This window comes from Pseudonaja textilis, chromosome 2 (genome assembly GCF_049901715.1).
Source record: "Pseudonaja textilis isolate UNSWEBS1 chromosome 2, rPseTex1.2, whole genome shotgun sequence".
NCBI lineage: Eukaryota > Metazoa > Chordata > Lepidosauria > Squamata > Elapidae > Pseudonaja > Pseudonaja textilis.
Genome location: NC_141991.1, coordinates 243,543,771 through 243,563,517, shown reverse-complemented (window position 1 = coordinate 243,563,517; position 19,747 = coordinate 243,543,771). Strand labels below are relative to the sequence as shown.

At 38.9% G+C, this 19,747-nt stretch overlaps 1 protein-coding gene and 1 long non-coding RNA gene across 4 annotated transcripts in view; both read left to right on the top strand.

Moving 5' to 3' along the window:
• LOC148127445 (uncharacterized) overlaps positions 1-19,747 on the top strand; it is a 475,162-nt gene that overhangs the window by 301,133 nt on the left and 154,282 nt on the right. The gene's annotated exons all lie outside the window — the stretch shown is intronic.
• RAB27B (RAB27B, member RAS oncogene family) overlaps positions 1-19,747 on the top strand; it is a 105,590-nt gene that overhangs the window by 80,447 nt on the left and 5,396 nt on the right. For all 3 annotated transcript variants that reach the window (XM_087927486.1, XM_087927484.1, XM_087927485.1), the window contains exons 2-5: positions 7,826-7,997; positions 16,205-16,290; positions 17,478-17,581; positions 19,420-19,543. In XM_087927486.1, coding sequence (XP_087783612.1) covers positions 7,826-7,997; positions 16,205-16,290; positions 17,478-17,581; positions 19,420-19,543 — 486 coding nt within the window. The remainder of the gene's footprint in view (positions 1-7,825; positions 7,998-16,204; positions 16,291-17,477; positions 17,582-19,419; positions 19,544-19,747) is intronic.

Sequence of the window (19,747 nt, the reverse complement as noted above, 5' to 3'; positions counted from 1 at the left end):
GAATAGAACAGAATTCTTTATTGGCCAAGTGTGATTGGACACACAAGGAATTTGTCTTGGTGTAAATACTCTCAGTATACATAAAAGAGACATTCATCAAGAATCATAAGGTACAGCACTTAGTGATAGTTATAGGGTACAATAAGCAATCCAATCATACTAGGAAACAGTCATTATAAATCCTAAGGATACAAGCGACAAAGTTACGGTCATACAGTCCAAAGCGGGAGGGGATGGGTGATAGAAGTGATGAGAAGATGAATAGTAATAGTAATGTGATAGTAATGCAGACTTAGTAAATAGTTGGACAGTGTTGAGGGAGTTATTTGTTTAGCAGAGTGATGGCATGTCTAGCTGTTCTGGTGTGCAGTGCTCTATAGTGTCATTTTGAGGGAAGGAGTTGAAACAGTTTATGTCCAGGATGTGAGAGGTCTGTAAATATTTTCAGAGCCCTTTTTTCGATTTGTGCAGTATACACAAGATGGAAGGCAGGTTGGCAGTAACATTCTGAAATTAAGGCTTTTGGGGGCCATCCTCTGAGATGGTCTGTTCCATGTGGAGAACATCTCACATCTGGATCTGGGGCTCCTATAGATTGAAGGCACATTGGTAGCCATTGTTTTTTCTGCAGTCCTCATTACTTTCTGAAGTCTGTGTCTGTCCTGTTGGGTTGCAGAACCAAACTGGACAGTTATAGAGGTGCAGAGGATAGACTCGGATTACAACGGTTGCAGCATCCCCATGGTCACATGATCAAAATTCAATGGCAACTGGCTCATATTTATGACCATTGCAGTTTCCCAAGGTCATGCAAACCCTTTTGAGACTTTTTCACAAGCAAAGTCAATAGGGAAGCCAGATTTGCTTAACAACCATGTTACCAACTTAACAACTGTAGTGCTTCACTTAACAACTGAGGCAAGAAAGATCGTAAAATGGGGCAAAACCCACTTAACAAATATCTTGCTTAGCCACAGAAATGTTGGGCTCAGTTGTGGTTGTAAGTCGAGGACTACCTATACATTGTATGTTCGTTTGACAGAGCTTACAGGTAGTCCTCGACTTGGCGACCACAGTTGAGCCCACAATTTATTCATATTATTGCCAAGTGAGAAATTTGTTAAGGGAATTTTGACCCCATTTTATGACTTTTCTTGCCACATTTGTTAAATGAATCACTGCGGTTTTTAAATTAGTAACACGTTTGTTAAGTGAATCAGCTTTCCCCATTGACCTTGCTTGTCAGAAAGTCGCAAAAGGAGAACATGTGATCCCGGGACACTGCAACAGTCATAAATGTGAACCAATTATCAAGCCTCTGAATTTTAATCACTTTACCACGGGGATACGGCAACGGGCACAAGTGTGCAAGATTGACATAAGTCACTTTTTTCAGTACCGTTGTAACTTTGAACCATCACTAAATGAACCGTTGTAGGTCAAGGACTAACAGTATTTGTATTGTTGCAACAGAATACACATCTTGTTTTCATTTTGACCTCATAAAGATTAGTAATAAGCACCTACAGGATAAGATGCTTAAAACTAATCACAGCTGTCACAGGATATGACTTGTGTTTCCAGTTTTGATTCTTAATTTTAACAAAAGGCATCAAAAGCTTGGATTCCTTTAAATCTGTCTGGAAAGTTAAGTACTAACACCCCCAAATTCTATAAAGAAAATTTTGATGTTTGCTCCTATGTATCACAGGGCTCCCTACACTTGGGTTACGAAATATTGTTTGCAAAATGGGGTTGTAAAAATATAGAAGCTAAAGTGTTTTTAAAATGGAAGAGCAAAAAAGTTGTGTTGCACTTTGTATTTTTTAAGTATGTTTAAGAGTTTATCTTAACTGTAATGATAAAAGACCAAAGATCCATTACTTTGCACACACACACACACACACACACACACACACACACACACACACACTGTATATTTAGTACATGAGCCTTCCAGAGATGCTTAGATGAGATGGGCAACCATACCATTTGAATAAATAAATACTACATTATATTATTAGACCCTATAGTATAATTTACTTCTCACCAAGTGATCCTAAATGATGTCTTGTATTTTATGCTGACCGTAAATGAATATTGTAATAGAAGTGATAGCTATGGTTTTGATTTATATGCTGTTGAATCACTTAGGGAAGTTTTCAGTAGCATAAACAATGGTAAACTGCTAATGGTAAGGGCATTAACCAACAAGACAAAAAATGTACATAACAAGCAACAAGTGATAAATCTTGATCATAATCATCATAAAAATATGTTCATCACAAATCATAAAATACAACAATTAGCGATAGTCATAGGATACTAAATAAGCAATCAACATAAATCATGAAGCAATATAAATCATAAGATACAACCAACAAAGTATAATCATAAGATAAGGAGATAGGTAATAGGAAAGATGAGACGAATGATAGTAATACAGCCTTACTAGAGAGTTTGACAATGTTGTGGGAATTAGTTGTTATCAGGGTATGCGGGGGGAGGATTGTCCTTGTGTCTGGTTGTTCTGGCGTGCAATGTTCTACAGCAGGGCAGTCAAACTCCTGGCCTGCGGGCTGGATGTGTCATGCGCTGGCCACAGTCATGCCCTGTTTAATGGAGGGTGGGGTGGGGAGGAAGTCCTGATAAATCATGTGACGCTGCCATGATGACCTGAGTTTGACATCCCTGCCCTGTAGCATCGTCTTGAGGGTAGAAGTTGAAACAGTTTATGCCCAGGATGTGAGGGACCAAAATTTGTCAAGAAGCATATTCTCCATTTATTTATTTAATCCGTAAGCAGAGTATATATTGAGGCAAGCCGGATTTGAAGATCAGTTTCAAACTGGCAGAAGAAAGGTGAACTACCTGTGCTGTAATGATGACAATACCCTGATATGCAAAAATGCAAAAAATCTGCCATCCCTGGTATTAAAGATCAAAAAGCAGAAAAAATAAAAACATGGCACCAAAATTAAACATGAAGAAATCCAAATTAGAAGGTGTTTTTGAATGTCTAGGGCTTTGAACATACTACATGATTGCAGCTCTTTAAAGCAGCCGTGTTTTCCCCAGCATCTCCCCACAATTTTAAAAGATTATCAGCAGGTGTTATGTTTGCGCCCCAGGACATACGAAAGCCTTTACTTTGCATTATGTCCAAACTGTTGCACCGCTCTATAATTTATAAATACAATATGCCTGTTAGAGCTGATTCTTAAATCAGATGGAATTCTCACTTCTACTAACATGATTATCCCCGATGAGATGAACTTTACTGTGGCTACATTGGCATTTTGAGGACTGAAACCCACATTTTCAGTGTCCAGTTTAGAATAATTGGAGACAGCAGAGATTTCTCACAGGCATTTGGTTTGAATAATGGATTCACAGAATTTGACAGCTCCAGGGTGTGGAAAAAAAATAGAACTAGAACTAGAATCCCATAACTGGCTTTATTGGAAAGTTGCCAACGCGGATGCCCAACTGAGTCTGCTTAGGGAAGAGACACTGAGCTGTCCTCTTTGGCACAAACAAGAAATAAATGGGGAAGGAATGCTTGATTGTCAATACACAGAGTTTCTGTTGTTCATATGGCAGATCCCATGCTTGTCTGCATTACTTCTGGGGTGGGGCCGAAAGGAAGCAAGAAAGCACAACATATTCTTCAATGTTTCCTTTGTCTTTCAAATCTCATGACAAGTGGGAGAGTGACAGAAATGTAGGGAATGATCTATTTTCCACTGAAATGATATCTAAATCCAGACCTATGTATGAAATGCAGAGGTGTCTGCATTTTGACCAGTAGAATTATAGTTCAATGTGTATGGAGATTCTCAGTCATCCAGGTCATGGTTGTCCCAAAGGTGCTTTTTACAAGAGGCAACTGGACTTTCTGGTTTTTCTTTGAAGACATTTTGCTTCTCATCCAAGAGGGTTCTTCAGCTTCTCTTCAAAGAAAAACTAGAGAGTCCTGTGGCCTCTTGAAAAAGTACCTTTGGGACGTATAATTTGTTCTGACCTAGGCTTCCCCAACAGCACAACGCTGAGACCTCTTCTGGATAAACCCTTTTTATTTAATTTACAATGGATTTCCTCTCCAACAAAGTCCTGACCAACAGTCTTTCAAGATAGTTCCCAATTACAGATCAGGCTTGGAGAGGGGCCAGGCTGATATCTTTCAGACGCTGCAATACTTGGCAAGCATGCCGGAATGAACTAATTGTTTCCTGCAAAACCCCACTCCCCTTTCGCTCCTCTTTATTCCCTAGGAGAGGGGCCATTCACCATCTACCTGTGGCTTGACTCCCAAGTCGGCCCTTGTTCCTCAGCTGTTCCCTTCATCTGGCAGCTCTGCGCATGTGCGCATTGGGAACAGGCTCCAGCTGTTCTTCTGCCTCACTGATCTCCGACTCCGAAGGCAGCTGATTAGTGTCAGACGGCCCTGGCCCCATCTCTGCCTCCAACACAGAGCACTCATCAGAGCCTTCCCCAGACTCCAGGACTGGCCCCATGTTACTCCCCAACCTCCTCACTGTCTGAATCTGCTGCCAGCTCTGCTAGGGCCACAATATAATTACAGTTGTTGTACAGGTAGTCCTCAATCAACTGGAGCCTGCTCGTTTCGGTGTTGTGACAGTTGTAAAACAGTTGGTCATGTGACTGACTTTTTTGTGTCAGTTGTTAAGCAAGCCAAGGGTTCACTATAGGCATGGTTTTGCTAAAAAAGAAAAAAAAAAGCAGAAGTGATGTCAAAACCATTGTAAAATTTGGTCTTGTGACCATGGGATGTTGGAAATGGTTGTTTTGTTGAGTGCCTGAAGTTTGGTCATGTGATCACAGAGGAGGCCGCAGCCATCGGAACTTTGAATCCGGGCCATAACATCCCCCTTTTCGGGTCAATCATAACATTAAACAGTTGCTAAGTGAATAGTCATAAGTTGAGGACTACCTGTGTACATGAATAGTTTATGATTAAATAATCTCTTTTCCAGAGAGAGACAACCAACCCATTAGCCTGATTACAAACTTTGAAATTTGGGAGGAATCTGCCAAATTCTGATGGGACGATAGAGAATGGCTAATTTCAAAACATCTTTATACTCCTAATGCAAATTAATTTTTTGAACACAAAATATGTAACAAAACATTTAAAATTCAGTGGTTTAAACTTGCAATTCTATTTATCAGGCAGCTGGTGAATGCTCCTTTGAAAGAGAGCAAGTGTGAACAGAACTTTTACATAATCGCTAGTGTGATTATGATTTTATGAACTGTGTGTGCTTGTATGGAATGCGTGGGAGAAAAAAGGGATATTTCATTGTTTGTTACCTAACCTTCATGCTCAATTTAATTCTTTACCAGCTTTTTCTTAAGTCGAACCAGAAAAACAAATGAGGTTCCAGATGCAACAATAACAGAAATATTCAAAATGCATTTAATGAGTTACCAGTAGTCTTCGACTTGTAATTATAATTGTGGCTGGAATTATGGCCATAAGTCTTGACGGTCATGAAGCAGATCGCCATGTGACCATGCCTGATTTTATGACCTTTTTTGTGGCATGTCACATGCTAAGTGAATGGTTGTTAAATGGAATGGCATCGTCGTGAAATGAATCCATTTGATCAAATGGATGCTTTTTGCTGGCAACCAGAAACTAATAACTTGCTGAAAATCACCCTCATTGGGCCATAGGATGCTACAAACAGTGGCAACACAAATTGATTGCCAAGCACCCAAAATGCAGTCATGTGAACATGTGTTTGTGTGTGTGTGTGTGTGTGTGTGTACTGTTGTCAGAACTCCAGAACCAGATCATAAGTACCTTTTGGGGGGGGGGGAAGGGGTCTTTCATAACTTTGAACGATTGCGAAGCGACCAGTCATTAAGTGAGGACTATCTCTTTAATTCCAAAAAAGACACTGAGCTCTGAAATAGCAAAGAAATGATGCTTCTTGCCAGCAGAAATTGGAGAGTGGTCAATAGGTTTTTACGATTTCTTTATGATTTCATAATTTCAGACAGAAAGAAGTTAGTTGATTAAAGCTAACAGGGCCGGAAGGCCAATGGTGTGAATTATTAGCTGAAACTCATCAGGTAGTAGGATAAAGTCTGACTCAGCTGCATGAAGAAGTAAGATAATAAAATCTCCAGTAATTGACTTGGAGGTTCACAGCAAGTTAAGTATTTCTATCTTTGTTCAGGAAGACTGCGGAATTATGGACACAGTTAGTCTAAGGCAGGGCTGTCAAACTCCCGGCCCATGGGCTGGATGCATCATACGCTGGCCCCGCCCATGCCCAGTTGACATTTCACAGACTTATGTACCTAACAGATAACAGACAGAGTTGGAAGGGACCTTGTAGGTCATCTAGTCCAACCCTCTGCCCAAGTAGGAGATCCTACACCGTTTCTGACAGATGGGAGTCCAATCTCTTTTTCAAAGTCTCAAGTGATGGCATTCCCACAACTTCCAAGGGCAAGCTGTTCCATTGGTTGATTGTTCAGACTTCAGAACGTTTCTCCTTATTTCCAGGTTAAATCTCTCCTTGTTCAGTTTCCATCCACCTTCAGGTGCTTTAGAAAAATAGCTTAACCCCTTCCTCTCTGTGGCAGCCCCTCAAATATTGGAAGACCGCTATCATGTCTTCCCTGGTCCTTCTTTTCACAAGACTAGCCAAGCCCAGTTCCTGTAACCGTTCTTCATATGTTTTAGTCTCCAGTCCCCTAATTATTCTTGTTGCTCTAGGATGCAGGTGGGTCGAATATCTGCACTTCAAAAGCAGGTTGTAAGTCCCATTTTCAGAGTCCATTATAACTTTGAACCGTGACTAAGTGACGGTTGAGGACTACTTGTATTAGTTCTTAATTGACTTTTAGAACTGGAAATGGGTATGGATTAGTTTAATATTTCTTTTTTCTTTTTCTTTTTCGGAAGAAGATTGCTAAATACGTAAAAGTAAGTTCTACTTTACCTGATTTGGAACTGGAGAAATAGCTTTCTTCACCAAATACCTTGTGACACTAGGATTCATCTGCAATAGACACTAAAGCCATTGTAGTGTAGTGGTTATGGAGATTATGGTTATGGAGTCAGCCATCAAATCTCACTAGATGACTTGGGCTGCTCAGTTAATCTACTCAAACCTATCACACAGGGTGGCTGTTGTGAGAATAAAATGAAAGGAAGTTTCTGCATAACTTGCCTTGAGCTCCTGCATTAAAAAGAACAAATACATCTAATAAATCAAATCTAACAAAATCAATCAATCAATCACATGCACTTTCATCTCAAACTATCCCACACAATTATAGTATGGATGAAATGAAAGAAGTACTCCCGGTAGTCCATTTTCAGCTCCTGGAAAAAAAAACACAGTGTATCTAGCCTAAACTTTAATGACAATTTAGTACTAATATGTTTTATGATTTTCCTTGTCTCTGAAGCCTAATTTTCTATGGCAAAGATACCAGAATATCCAGCATAACAATAAAAACAAACTAAATCACAAACTGAGCGAGAGTAGGAAATCCACAGTGGCAATAAAAACAGATGTTCCTTTGTGTATAAACAATTCAGGGGCCCATTTTTTTTTTTTTTTTAAAAAAAGAAAAGCCTGATGCCAGAAGAAGATTATTCAGGAGGTAGAGCCTCATCTATGCTGAGGGACTAATAGAGAAATTCGGTCAAAAGTGGAGCAGCGAGTTGATAAGCGGTTGGATTCAAGGGAGCTAATACTGCATTCCTACCGGTCCTTCATGCTTAAGTTCTGTTCTTTTCGTTCCTTCCTACTAATCTTCCTTTTCTCCTGATTTGCAGGTTCATCCAGGTCAGCACTATGACTGATGGGGACTATGACTATTTGATCAAACTCCTGGCCCTTGGGGATTCTGGGGTTGGAAAGACCACTTTGTTGTACAGATACACAGACAACAAGTTCAACCCAAAGTTCATCACGACAGTAGGCATCGACTTTCGAGAAAAGCGTGTGGTGAGTTTCTTCTTTGTTGTGTTTGTATGTGTGTGTGTGTGTGTGTGTGAGAGAGAGAGAGAGAGAGGTGGGGAGGCAGAAAGGTCTTCCTGAAGCTTCCATTCTCTCAAAATAAATCTTTTCAACATCTCAGTGGGACAATATCTGCTTCCTTGTGTGGGTTTTGCCCTGCATTTTGTGGCCTTCACCTGAATTGTATGTCCCCCTGACCAGTCTTTTCGCTTAGTCCAAAATGGCGTTTGTATATTGTTTCATCTCTTCCCAGGGTATAGGTCACCCACAACTTACAGCTGTAATTGAGCCTGACAATTAGATGGTAATAGTCAGCAGATTTCCATTTGACTGGAGCTGTTTTGATGACTTTTTTTTTTCAGCGGTCATTAAGCAAACCCAGTGGTCCTTAAATAAACTCCATTGTTCACTGTGGAACAGTTTTTGCCCAGAAATCAGAAGTAAACACCAGTTTCTGGCAAAAGCATTGTAAATCACGACCATATGACTGCGGAGCTCTGCCATAATTGCAAATTGTTTGCTGAACATCCTAGAAGAGGAAGAGGAAGAGTAGAGTAGAGTAGAGTAGAGTAGAGTAGAGTAGAGTAGAGTAGAGTAGAACAACAGAACAGAACAAACAGAACAGAACCTTGGAAGTTTTCTAATCCTAAATGTGAACATGTGACCAAGAAGGAGGGCAATGTCAGAACTTAAAAACTGGATCACAACATCCTTTTTTGGGAAAAGTGTTGTAATGACGAGGCAGTCGAGTTGTTTGATCATGAACAGCTGAATCATGATGATATTTATTGGAGTATAGTCTTGTATTTATATACATTTTTAGTTATCCTCCATCATTGGTTAACTTTGGTTACTGCTTAACTTTCGTTACTGTTTAGTACAGTAATCCATACAATTAATTATCTCTAGTTAGAGTCTAACATATGTTTACTTCCCCTCTCTAATCCCCCTTTATCCATAGATTAGTGACTTTGTTTGCCTGAGTTGTATTTGCTTGGAAACATTCTTTATCTGAGGTTTGCCATCCGAGATTGGAACATTCCTGCAATTACAACTCTACAGTTTTTGTCCAGAAATCAGAAGTAAACACCAGTTTCTGGCAAAAGCATTGTAAATCACAACCATATGACTGCGGAGCTCTCTGCACAGGGCCATAATTGCAAATCGTTTGCTGAACATCCTAGAAGAGAAAGAATAGAGTAGAGTAGAGTAGAGTAGAGTAGAGTAGAGTAGAACAGAACAAACGGAACAGAACCTTGGAGGTTTTCTAATCCTAAATGTGAACATGTGACCATGAAGGAGGGCAATGTCAGAACTTCAAAACTGGATCACAACATCCTTTTTGACTCATTTTCCCTACATCCCATAAGAAAGCGTGCCACCCCCTCTGCAATCATGGTCTTCTAAAAATAGTATTCTCTTGTAAGTTAAATTCACCCATTCCTTCAACCATACTAAAGAGGCAGCAATATAATACAACTCCTAATTTGGTAGTTCCAGTCCTCCTCTGCTCTTCATATCCTGCATTGCCTTTAAATTTATTCTAGGTTTTTTCCCTTACCAAATAAATTTAAGTTATTTTGTTGAGTTCTTAAAAAAAAACAACTGTGTAATTTAATTGGGATCGTCTGAAATATAGAAATTTTGGAAGAATATTCATTTTAATGGCAGCGATCCTGCCTAATAATGAAAGTTGCAGCTTACCCCATGATTCTAAATCCTTCTTTACCTGTTGCATCAATTTATCATAATTATTTTCCTTGAGTGTCTTACAATGTGCTGTCAACCATATTCCTAAGTATTTAATTTTCTTTGTCATTTGTATTTCCATAACTTCTTCTAACTCTATTTTCTGTTTTTCTGTTAAATTTTTAGTCATTAATTTAGTTTTCTTCCTATTAATTTTGAGTCTGCTACTGCTCCAAATTGTTCTAATTTATTCATCAATTTTTGTCCTCTTTCGATTGGTTCCTCAATAAAAAAAATCATATAGTCCGCAAATGCTTGCAATTTATATTCTTCTTTCTTAACCTTTTATATCTGGGTTCTGTCTAATTCTCATTAATAATGTTTCTAATGATAATATGAAGAGCAGGGGTGAGAGTGGGCAGCCCTGTCTGACTCCTTTTTCTATTTTTATTGGGTGGGTATATTCCCCGTTTATTAAAATATTAGCTTGTTGTGTATCATAAATAGTTATTATAATATTTTCAAATTTGGTGCCTAGATTCATATTATAAATTTTTTGGATTAAAAATTGCCAATTTAAATTGTCAAAGGCCTTCTCTGCATCTAAAAACATAAGTGCAATTTGTTTTTCGGGGTGAGCTTCATAAAATTCTAAGACATCTAGTACTGTTCTTAAATTGTTCCTGATTTGTCTGGTCGGGAGAAATCCATTTTGGTCTTCATGTATATGCGTGTTTAGCATTCTTTTTAATCTGCTTGCTATAATAGAAGTAAATATTTTGTAGTCGATGTTTAACAGTGAAATTGGCCTATAATTGTTTATATATCGAGGGTCCGAATCCTCCTTCGGGATCAGCGAAATCAATGCCCCCCTCCATGAGTCCGGCATCCTGGCTGCCAATAGAACATCATTAAAAACTTCTACCATAAAGAGGTCCAATTTGTTCCGCAATTGCCTTGTACAGCTCCCCTGGAATCCCATCTGGTCCTGGGGTTTTGTTGTTTTTCTGGTTCTCTATTGCTGATTTCAATTCCAACCAAGTAATGTCTTTGTTTAATAGTTCTACCATTTCTTCCCCAATTGCTTTATCCTTCACTTCATCTAAATAGTTTCTTATTCTATCCTCATTAACATCTTCCTTTTTATATAAATCTTCAAAATACTTATGAGCAATTTCTTTTTTCTGTTCTATCTCCTGCTGTATATCCCCTTTACCATCTATTAGCTGATATATCAATCTCTTTTCTTTCCTTTTTTTTAGTTTATAAGATAGCCATCTTCCTGGCTTATTAGCATGTTCGAAATAAGTTGGTCTAGCCAAATTCAAATTTATAATCATTTTCTCTTGTTCAATTCAATTCAATTTATGTTTAGCTATCATTATCTGATTTTGCAATTTGGAATCCTTTGGGGTACTCTGTAAATGGGTTTCTAGTTCCTTAATTTTTTGTTGTAATTTATCTTGCTGGGCATATTTTTCCTTATTCCTCTTGGCATTATAAGAGATTGTTATACCTTTTATTATTGCCTTCATTGTATCCCAAATGTTTTGTTTCGTGGTTACTCCATTATCATTTTCCTTTAGGAAATAATTTAATTCCTCCTTGAGTTTGTTTATGCTTAGTTCTTAAGGAAGTATTGTGGATCAAAGCTGAAAAGTATTTGTAGGATTTCCAGAATCTCTAGATTGGTACACAGACATTTGTAGAAATTAATGAGAACAGTGAGGATATTTTTTGAGGGGTGTTATAGTTAAAAACTTGTGTATGTGTATGTATGCACAAGTGTGTGTGTGTGTATGCGCACGTCCGTGTGTGTGTATCAAAATGATCTTCCCTTCCTTGATTTATTCAGTCTAGCTCATCTCACAGCCATATAGTATCCCATGCTGGTGGGATTTAGATTTTTCATAGACACACACATGAGACACTGCTATTCTGGAAGCCTCCACGTGTTGTGTTTGCCACTATTCGACTGCTGCATTTTAACTCATGTAACTCAAAAGTGTTTTTCGCAGTGCATAACGGAGGCAACCTTACACTGGTTTTCTCTTAAAGAAGATCTACTGAAGGTGCTGTGAGACTGCAGTAGAACTATTGTTTTGATACGAAAAAAGAGTTATCCGAAATTTTTAAAAAGGGTTCTCGAATGCAATTTTGCCTACTTGCTTGGCTAATGTTATTAAAGGACACAGAGCCAGATAAATCTATGTGTGCATGTACACAAAGGCATACACACTCATACCTGTTAAGTTTATTCTACTTCACTGTCAACAGTACAAAGATTCTGTAGGTTACAAATGAACCTTTGCAAAAACAAGAGTGATTTCGAGAGCTTGAGCTACCATAAGAAGCTGTCCGTAGAGATAATGAAGCTTTGTTCTAAAATGCATTTTCCGCATACAGATATTATTATTATATGTTTTCTTTTACATTTATACAATAATAATTATGACTATGTTATATAATCAGGACAAGCTGTTATATAGATAGAGAGAGAGATCAAGATAGAGTGAGTTTTGTGGAAGTAATGTTTCTTTTCTAAATATCAACTATATCTTCTGACACAAGCAAGCGGCTTTTTCTGAAATGTTCACCTACTTGGGAAGCCAAGTTCTCAGCCTGTTGCATGCTAAATTTATACGTTAAAGAGCTTGTGATTTGTGCCCACGTGTGTTAACCTCAAAACACAACCTTTTGAATCCTTGTATATTCATTGCTGGCTTTGATAGGATGGGAACTGCATGTCTTTCTCACTGGCTCAGGGTGGTTGAGATTGTTACTCACGATCCAGTTTCCCACGGAGAAGAATAAACAATAACATTTGCCAATACATCTCCTCAAAGACTTGATCAGACCATTAGACAGTTGAACCTCAGTCAAGGATATGTTTAGGGAAGAGTGGGTCCCTATTAGGTGGCAACTGGGCATGACCTATCTGATTAATAATAGCCAAACCTCTAAACATAATCTTTGAAAAATCTTTTAGAACCAGTACCTTGCCTGACCTATGGTCACAAGCCATGGTCACCTCCATCTTCAAAAAGGGAGACCCCAGTCTAGTTGAAAATTACAGACCAATCTCCTTATGCTGCGTCACCTGTAAAGTCATGGAATCAATTATTAACCAATCCATCATCCTCCACTTAGAGACAAACAACCTACTCTCCAATAAACAATTTGGTTTCAGAAAAAAACTATTGTGTAATCTGCAACTCTTACACTGCAAAAACATATGGACTATACAACTTGATCAGGGCAAAACAATAGATGCAATCTACATAGACTTCTGTAAAGCCTTTGATTCAGTGGTACATGACAAACTACTCCTAAAAATAAAATCCTATGGTATCTCTGGACAACTGCATAACTGGATAGAAGCATTCCTGTCAAACAGACAACAAATGGTCAAAATTGGGAGCGTCCTATCAAATTCTGTACGTGTCAATAGTGGTGTCCCCGAAGGCAGTGTTCTAGGACCAACTCTCTTCATACTCTACATAAATGACCTCTGTGATCATATTAAGAGCAACTGCGTTCTTTTCGCTGATGATGTAAAGCTGTTCAATACCACAGACAATACTGCTACCCTTCAAAAAGATCTTGACTATGTATCAGAATGGTCAAACAAATGGCAACTTCAAATCTCAACAAATAAATGCTCTGTCTTGCATATTGGCAAAAAAAATCAGAAAATAAAATACAAGCTCAATAGTCAAGATCTTGTTGATGATCCAAGCTCTGTAAAGGACCTTGGAATACTCACCTCTAATGATCTAAGTGCTAGAGCCCACTGTAACTACATAGCCAAAAAGGCATTAAGAGTTGTTAACCTAATCCTACGTAGCTTTTTCTCTGGTAATATCACACTATTAACTAGAGCATATAAAACATTTGCTAGACCAATACTTGAATACAGCTCATCAGTCTGGAACCCACATTACGTATCTGATATTAGACAGCTGAGAAAGTCCAGAAATATTTCACAAGAAGAGTTCTCCACTCCTCTGCTCGTTGTAGAATACCTTATGCCACCAGACTTGAAATTCTAGAACTAGAAAACCTTGAATTACGCCGTCTTCGGTCTGATTTAAGCATGGTATATAAAATCATACATTGCAATGTCCTACCTGTCAATGAATACTTCAGCTTCAACCATAGCAACACAAGAGCACACAATAGATACAAACTCAAGGTTAACCGCACCAAGCTTGATTGCAGGAAATACAACTTCAGCAACAAAGTGATCAATGTCTGGAATACTCTACCCGACTCTGTAGTTTCTTCCCCAAACCCCAAAAACTTTAACCTTAGACTGTCTACTATTGACCTCATTCATCCCTTTCCTAAGAGGTCTCTAGGGGGCGTGCATAAGCGCACCAACGTGCCTACCGTCCCTGTCCTATTGTTTCTTTTATTTTTCTTTTATTTTTCTTATGTGTACCCATTTCATGTATTCATAATTATGTATACACTTATACTTATTATCTTGTAAACAATTGACAAATCAAATAAATAAAATAAATTAATAATCTGGGAATCTTGTGAAGTGACCCTTTACTAAAAGGGTGTCTATCAGGTTTTGTGCCTTGTATCCTTAAAAGGTGTGTATCTCTCCTTTAGATCAGGGAAGTCTGTGTTTGTCCTCTTTATCTTAATTATTGAGGTAGGATTGCAGATAAGAGGGCAAGGAAGAGTGATCAGCAATAGAATGATGCAATCTGCAAGATTTGCAAGGAATTTCTTCTAAGTACAGGGATGTGCACTACAAAGCTTGCTAAATTACACAGAGTTTGCCTCAGCTGGCTAAGTACAGATCTCTCTCTCTCTCTCTCTCTCTCTCTCACACACACACACACACACACACACACACACGTCCACACCACTACTTTCTTACAAATCTTTTGTGTTGCCAAACCAATAGAACAGCTATATGTCTCCATAAAAGTAGTTGCTATATTCACGACTTTAAGAGTTTGCCAGGCTGTAAGGATTGTAGGCAAAAATATACTGCTTTTAAGGTATATTTAGAATAGGAATAGAATAGAATAGAAAATATGGGATGGAATAGAGCAGAGCTGTAAGGGACCTTGGAGGTCTTCTAGTCCAGCCCCCTGCTCACGCAGGAGGACCTATACAATCTCAGACAAGTGATTGTCCATTCGTTTCTTAAAAATCTCCAGTGATGGAGTGCCCGCGATTTCTGACTTTTGATGCTATCTTTGGGGGTGTCATTTAGTCTCTGCACATTTTAAAATCTCTAGACATTTAATTGGAATGAAGGGAGGGGGGAGATGTATACTTTTGAAAGACAGTTCCTCTCGGTGAATTATTGAAGGCCATTCCCCCGACCCCACCCAAATTTTCTTTTACCCAGTCTCGTGCTAAGCTCTTTGGCCATGAACAGACCTCTCTCTTTCACTTGCTCAGAGCCATCTGCTGCTCCAGCCTTCATTTATCATGGAGAATCTCAAGTGGAACATAATCCTCATTTCCTTGGACCAAAGACATATTATGTTTCTTCCTGGGTGGATGGTTGAGTCACCTCATTAGTTCAGCATCTTCTCTACACCAAAGCAACATGCTAAATTTTCTATGTATGTACAGGAAAGTAAATACGCAGCAGCTGTGCTGTTTAGAAAGATATTACCTAAGAACAGCATATAAACAAAGAAATTAGTTTATTGTTACAGTCTTAATTGTCCAAAGTTCAGACACTTTGCACCTTAGCTGTGTGATAGTGACTAACTTTTTGGAGACCGCAACAGTCTTCAGACTTATTTGTAAAAATAATAAAGATGGGATACAAATAAATAAAATCCTGTATTAAGAATTCCAGTCTGTTGAATTCCAATTTACTGCTTATACATTCATCTTTCAGCCTTCAAGGAATTTCCATCTAATTGTCCCACTCAATAACTCTGTAAGGCAAGTTGAGAGAATGAATGTTGAAATGCCTCCAAAACGTTGTATAGACAAGTGAAGAGACACCAATTTCCAGTCTAATGTTGTAAACGTAACATTTAAAATGTCCAAACTGATTTTCATCTTCTGATGGCTTCAGAGACAGATGGTGGTTTTTTTTCTGGCAATCTTCTAGGCAACATTGCAGAAGTGGCCTGACATTGCCTTTTCCTGGGAAGTGTTTTTTGTGATTTCTCAAGTCTAGCCTACAATCTTTGTGTTCATGGAAATTTCCTAGCCGTGAAGTGGAGGCCCATAAGTCTTAAAGTTGCCGAGGTTGGACATCCCTAATCTTGAGACTTGTACTTCCTATATCAATATTGTATTTCTAACTGTGTGCCCTCCTTCAATAAATGTAGGGCTGGCTGCCAAAATTAATTGTGGAATAAAATCCATAGGATCATATGATGTTTAGCATCTTTGCCTATCCTGCATTTTCAGTTTACAAATCATGACTTCACTTTTAATTAACTTTTAAATAAACATTTGTTAAAATAAACAGTACTAAAATAAACAGTGAAGCTTTTTTTGGTATGTTTCAGGTGTACAACAGCCAGGGGTCAAGTGGTTCTTCTGGAAAAGCCTTTAAGGTCCATCTGCAGCTATGGGACACAGCTGGGCAGGAGAGGTAATATTCAAGAACTTAAAAGTCCAATGCAGAAATAATTGGAAGGGGAAATGAACAATATTTTTTTCTATTAGATTCTGTCATTTGAATGCAGGCAGGTTTTCAAGAAGAGATTTTTTAAAATTATCATTTTATACATCATATTACTGTTTACAAGGAATCTTAAGACTAGTTCTTAACTTCAATTATTTGGAATTTTGAATAAAAAGTTATTTGAAGCATTTAGGAATGTCGGATTTCAGGGGTACATTTGCTAAAAGTCGCAGGAAAATGGGTAGTGCCTGCAGTTTACACACACACACACACACACACACAGACATCAGTAATGGGATTCAAAAATTTTTACTACTGGTTCGGTTGGCGTGGCTTGGTGGGTGTGGCTTGATGGGCGTGGCTTGATGGGCATGGCAGGGAAAGGATACTGCAAAATCCCCATTCCCTCCCCACCCCACTAACCTGCTTTCCAGCTCCATTCTCCTGTGCAGGGCAACCAAAGAAGACCCAGCCGATCAGTTGGGACTCAGGAGGCAGAGAATAGATGTGGGTGGGGCCAGTCAGAGGTGGGATTTGCCAGTTCTCTGAACTACTTAAAATTTCCGTTGCTGGTTCTCCAGAACTGGTCAGAACTTGCTGAATACCACCTCTGACACACACACACACACACACACACACACACACACACACACACACACACACACACACACAAATACTGTACATACTCAGACATATATATATGTGGTGTGTGTGTGTGTACGTATACAAACACAAGTTCTCTGCTTGAAGGTGTGTGAGCCATACACTCAGAAATTCTATGTCCCTGTGGATGGACCCCTGACTATTATCTCCCTGTGGGGGTTTCCTGTTCATCTTTTTGATATTGAAAGGGAAGTTTATATAACACAAATCCCCATTGGAATGGAACAGTTCATAAGAGAGAAAATGGAAATCATCCCTGGGGCTGCCTTGTAACCTGAAGGAAGATTTGTGCTTGAGCAGTCATTCTGGATAAGGGTTGACTACCCCTGTAAAGAGAATATTGAAGCTTTGCCTTGTCATTTGCCTGCTTGCTTGCAGCACTTTTCAAAAACAAGTTCAGCAATGAAATGTTTACCTAATACCCCTTGCTTTCTTCTCCCTGATAGCTCGTGTTGTATATTGATCCTTTTCACTCCTTTTTCTCCTGACAGATTCAGAAGTCTCACCACAGCATTTTTCAGAGATGCCATGGGCTTCCTGCTAATGTTTGATCTCACCAGTCAACAGAGCTTCTTAAATGTCAGAAACTGGATGAGTAAGTGGGAAAAGCAGCTGCCTCTCTTAGCCTTCAGCTCTTTAAGCTTCTGTGGCATTGAACCTGCCGTCTTCAATGCGACAGCTGTCCCCACAAAGAGTGGGATTATGTAAGCTATCCCTGATACAATTAAACACTCTGCCACAAAAGGCACGCAGGTACCTTAGAAGCGATGCATGCTCCTCTCAGAAGTGGCATTCTTTGCCTTGGCCACTGGCTGCAAGGTATCTTTTATGGAAGCTTTAGGAAACTTTGACCTAACAAAGTTGTTTTTCCACTCAGGCACAACTCCCTCCTTGAAGCCTCTAGCATCACCCACCATGTCATGTTTCTGCAAAACGCTGAACCCTGCCCAAACTAGTTTAAACATTACCAAAAGAATGCATGTGAATTGCTTAAAATATATGTATGTGAGTAACAGGTAGCCCTGGATTTAACAACCGTAATTTAGCCCAGAATCAGGGTTAGGGTTGTGGTCGTTATTGAGTTACTATGTGACTGCACCCCATTTTACAATCTTTTTTGTGGCAGTTGTTAAGCAAAAATGGCAGTGATTACATGAAGGCCGTGGTCACTAAAGCAAACCTTTTTTTACTCAATGAGTGATTGTTTTTTTTTTTGCTGGAAACTGGAAGTAAATGTCAGAATAGCATAGCATATAGCACAGCACAGCACAGCACAGCACAGAAGAGAACAGAACAGCACAGCACAGAACAGAACAGAACAGAACAGAAATCTTTATTGGCCAAGTGTGATTGAACACACAAGGAATTTGTCTTTGGTGCATATGCTTTCAGTGTACATAAGAAAAAATACATTAATCAAGAATCATAAGATACAACACTTAGTGATAGTCACAGGTTACTATAAGCAATCAAATCATACATGGGTTACTAATATGCAATCAAAAATGAAAACAAATAAAACAATATAAATTGTAAAGATACAAACAATATGGTTATACTCACAAGTGGGAAGATATAGGTAATAGGAAGGATGAGAAGAATAATAGTAATACAGTCTTACTAAGTAATTTGACAGAGTTGTGGGAGTTAGTTAGCAAAACTCACCCAAAATTGGTCTTGTGACTGCAGGCTGCTGCAAATGCTTGTTGCTAAATGGCAATAGAAATAGCACTTTGACTTATATACTACTTTAGAGTGCTTTACAGCCCTCTCTAAGCGGTTTTACAGAGTCAGCCTACTGCCCCCAACAATCTGGGCCCTCATTTTACCCCCCTTGGAAGGATGAAATGCTGAGTCAACCTTGAGCCTGGTGGGATTTGAACTGCCAAATTGCAGACAGCCAGCAGTCAGCAGAAGTAGCCTGCAGTACTGCACTACATCACCACGGCTCCTATGCCCCAAATGTGATCATGTGACGGAGGGGGGGCACAGCCAAAGCAACTCCAGAACCAGGTCATAAGTAGCTCAGGAGAGGTCTATCATAGCTTCAAACGGTTGCTAAACAATACCAGTTGTTAATCAAGGACTACCTGCTTTATTCTTGTTGCAGCTGTGATGCAGAGAAGAAAAGCAATTCTTATTGGCATTTACAGATTTATTATCTCGATGTTAATTTGATTGATTGGATGGCCCAATGTATTCTGGGTAATAAGACACTAACCATCCTATTTGTATCATAACATTTTTTAATGTAAAAATAGGTAATGAATTTGCACATACTTCATCTATCAGCCTTTCCCAGCCAAGTTGAGCAACACAACTGGAAGATACCAGGTTAGGAAAGGCTGAGAGAAACTATGATTTCTGCTCCTCTTCTGTTTCCAGGGAACATTTCTGCACTCCTTACCAAGTTTTTACATTTTCTTTCTTTAGGCCAGTTGCAAGCAAATGCTTATTGCGAAAACCCTGACATTGTATTAATTGGAAATAAAGCTGACCTATCAGATCAGAGGGAAGTCAATGAAAGACAAGCCAAAGAACTTGCAGACAAATACAGGTAAGGCAAACAAACATGTTGTCCTCTCAGCTAACTCAGGAGGCATTGATGTACCCATCTGAGTGATGCCATAGGTGGGATAAAGGCACAATGAAATGGCCAAGACATTTGGTTTCAGAGGAAGAAAATCAAGTCTAATTTTTATTTTTTTTCCTGTTGACGTGAATGATTCTTCAGGTAATCCCCATGTGGCTAAGTACTGAT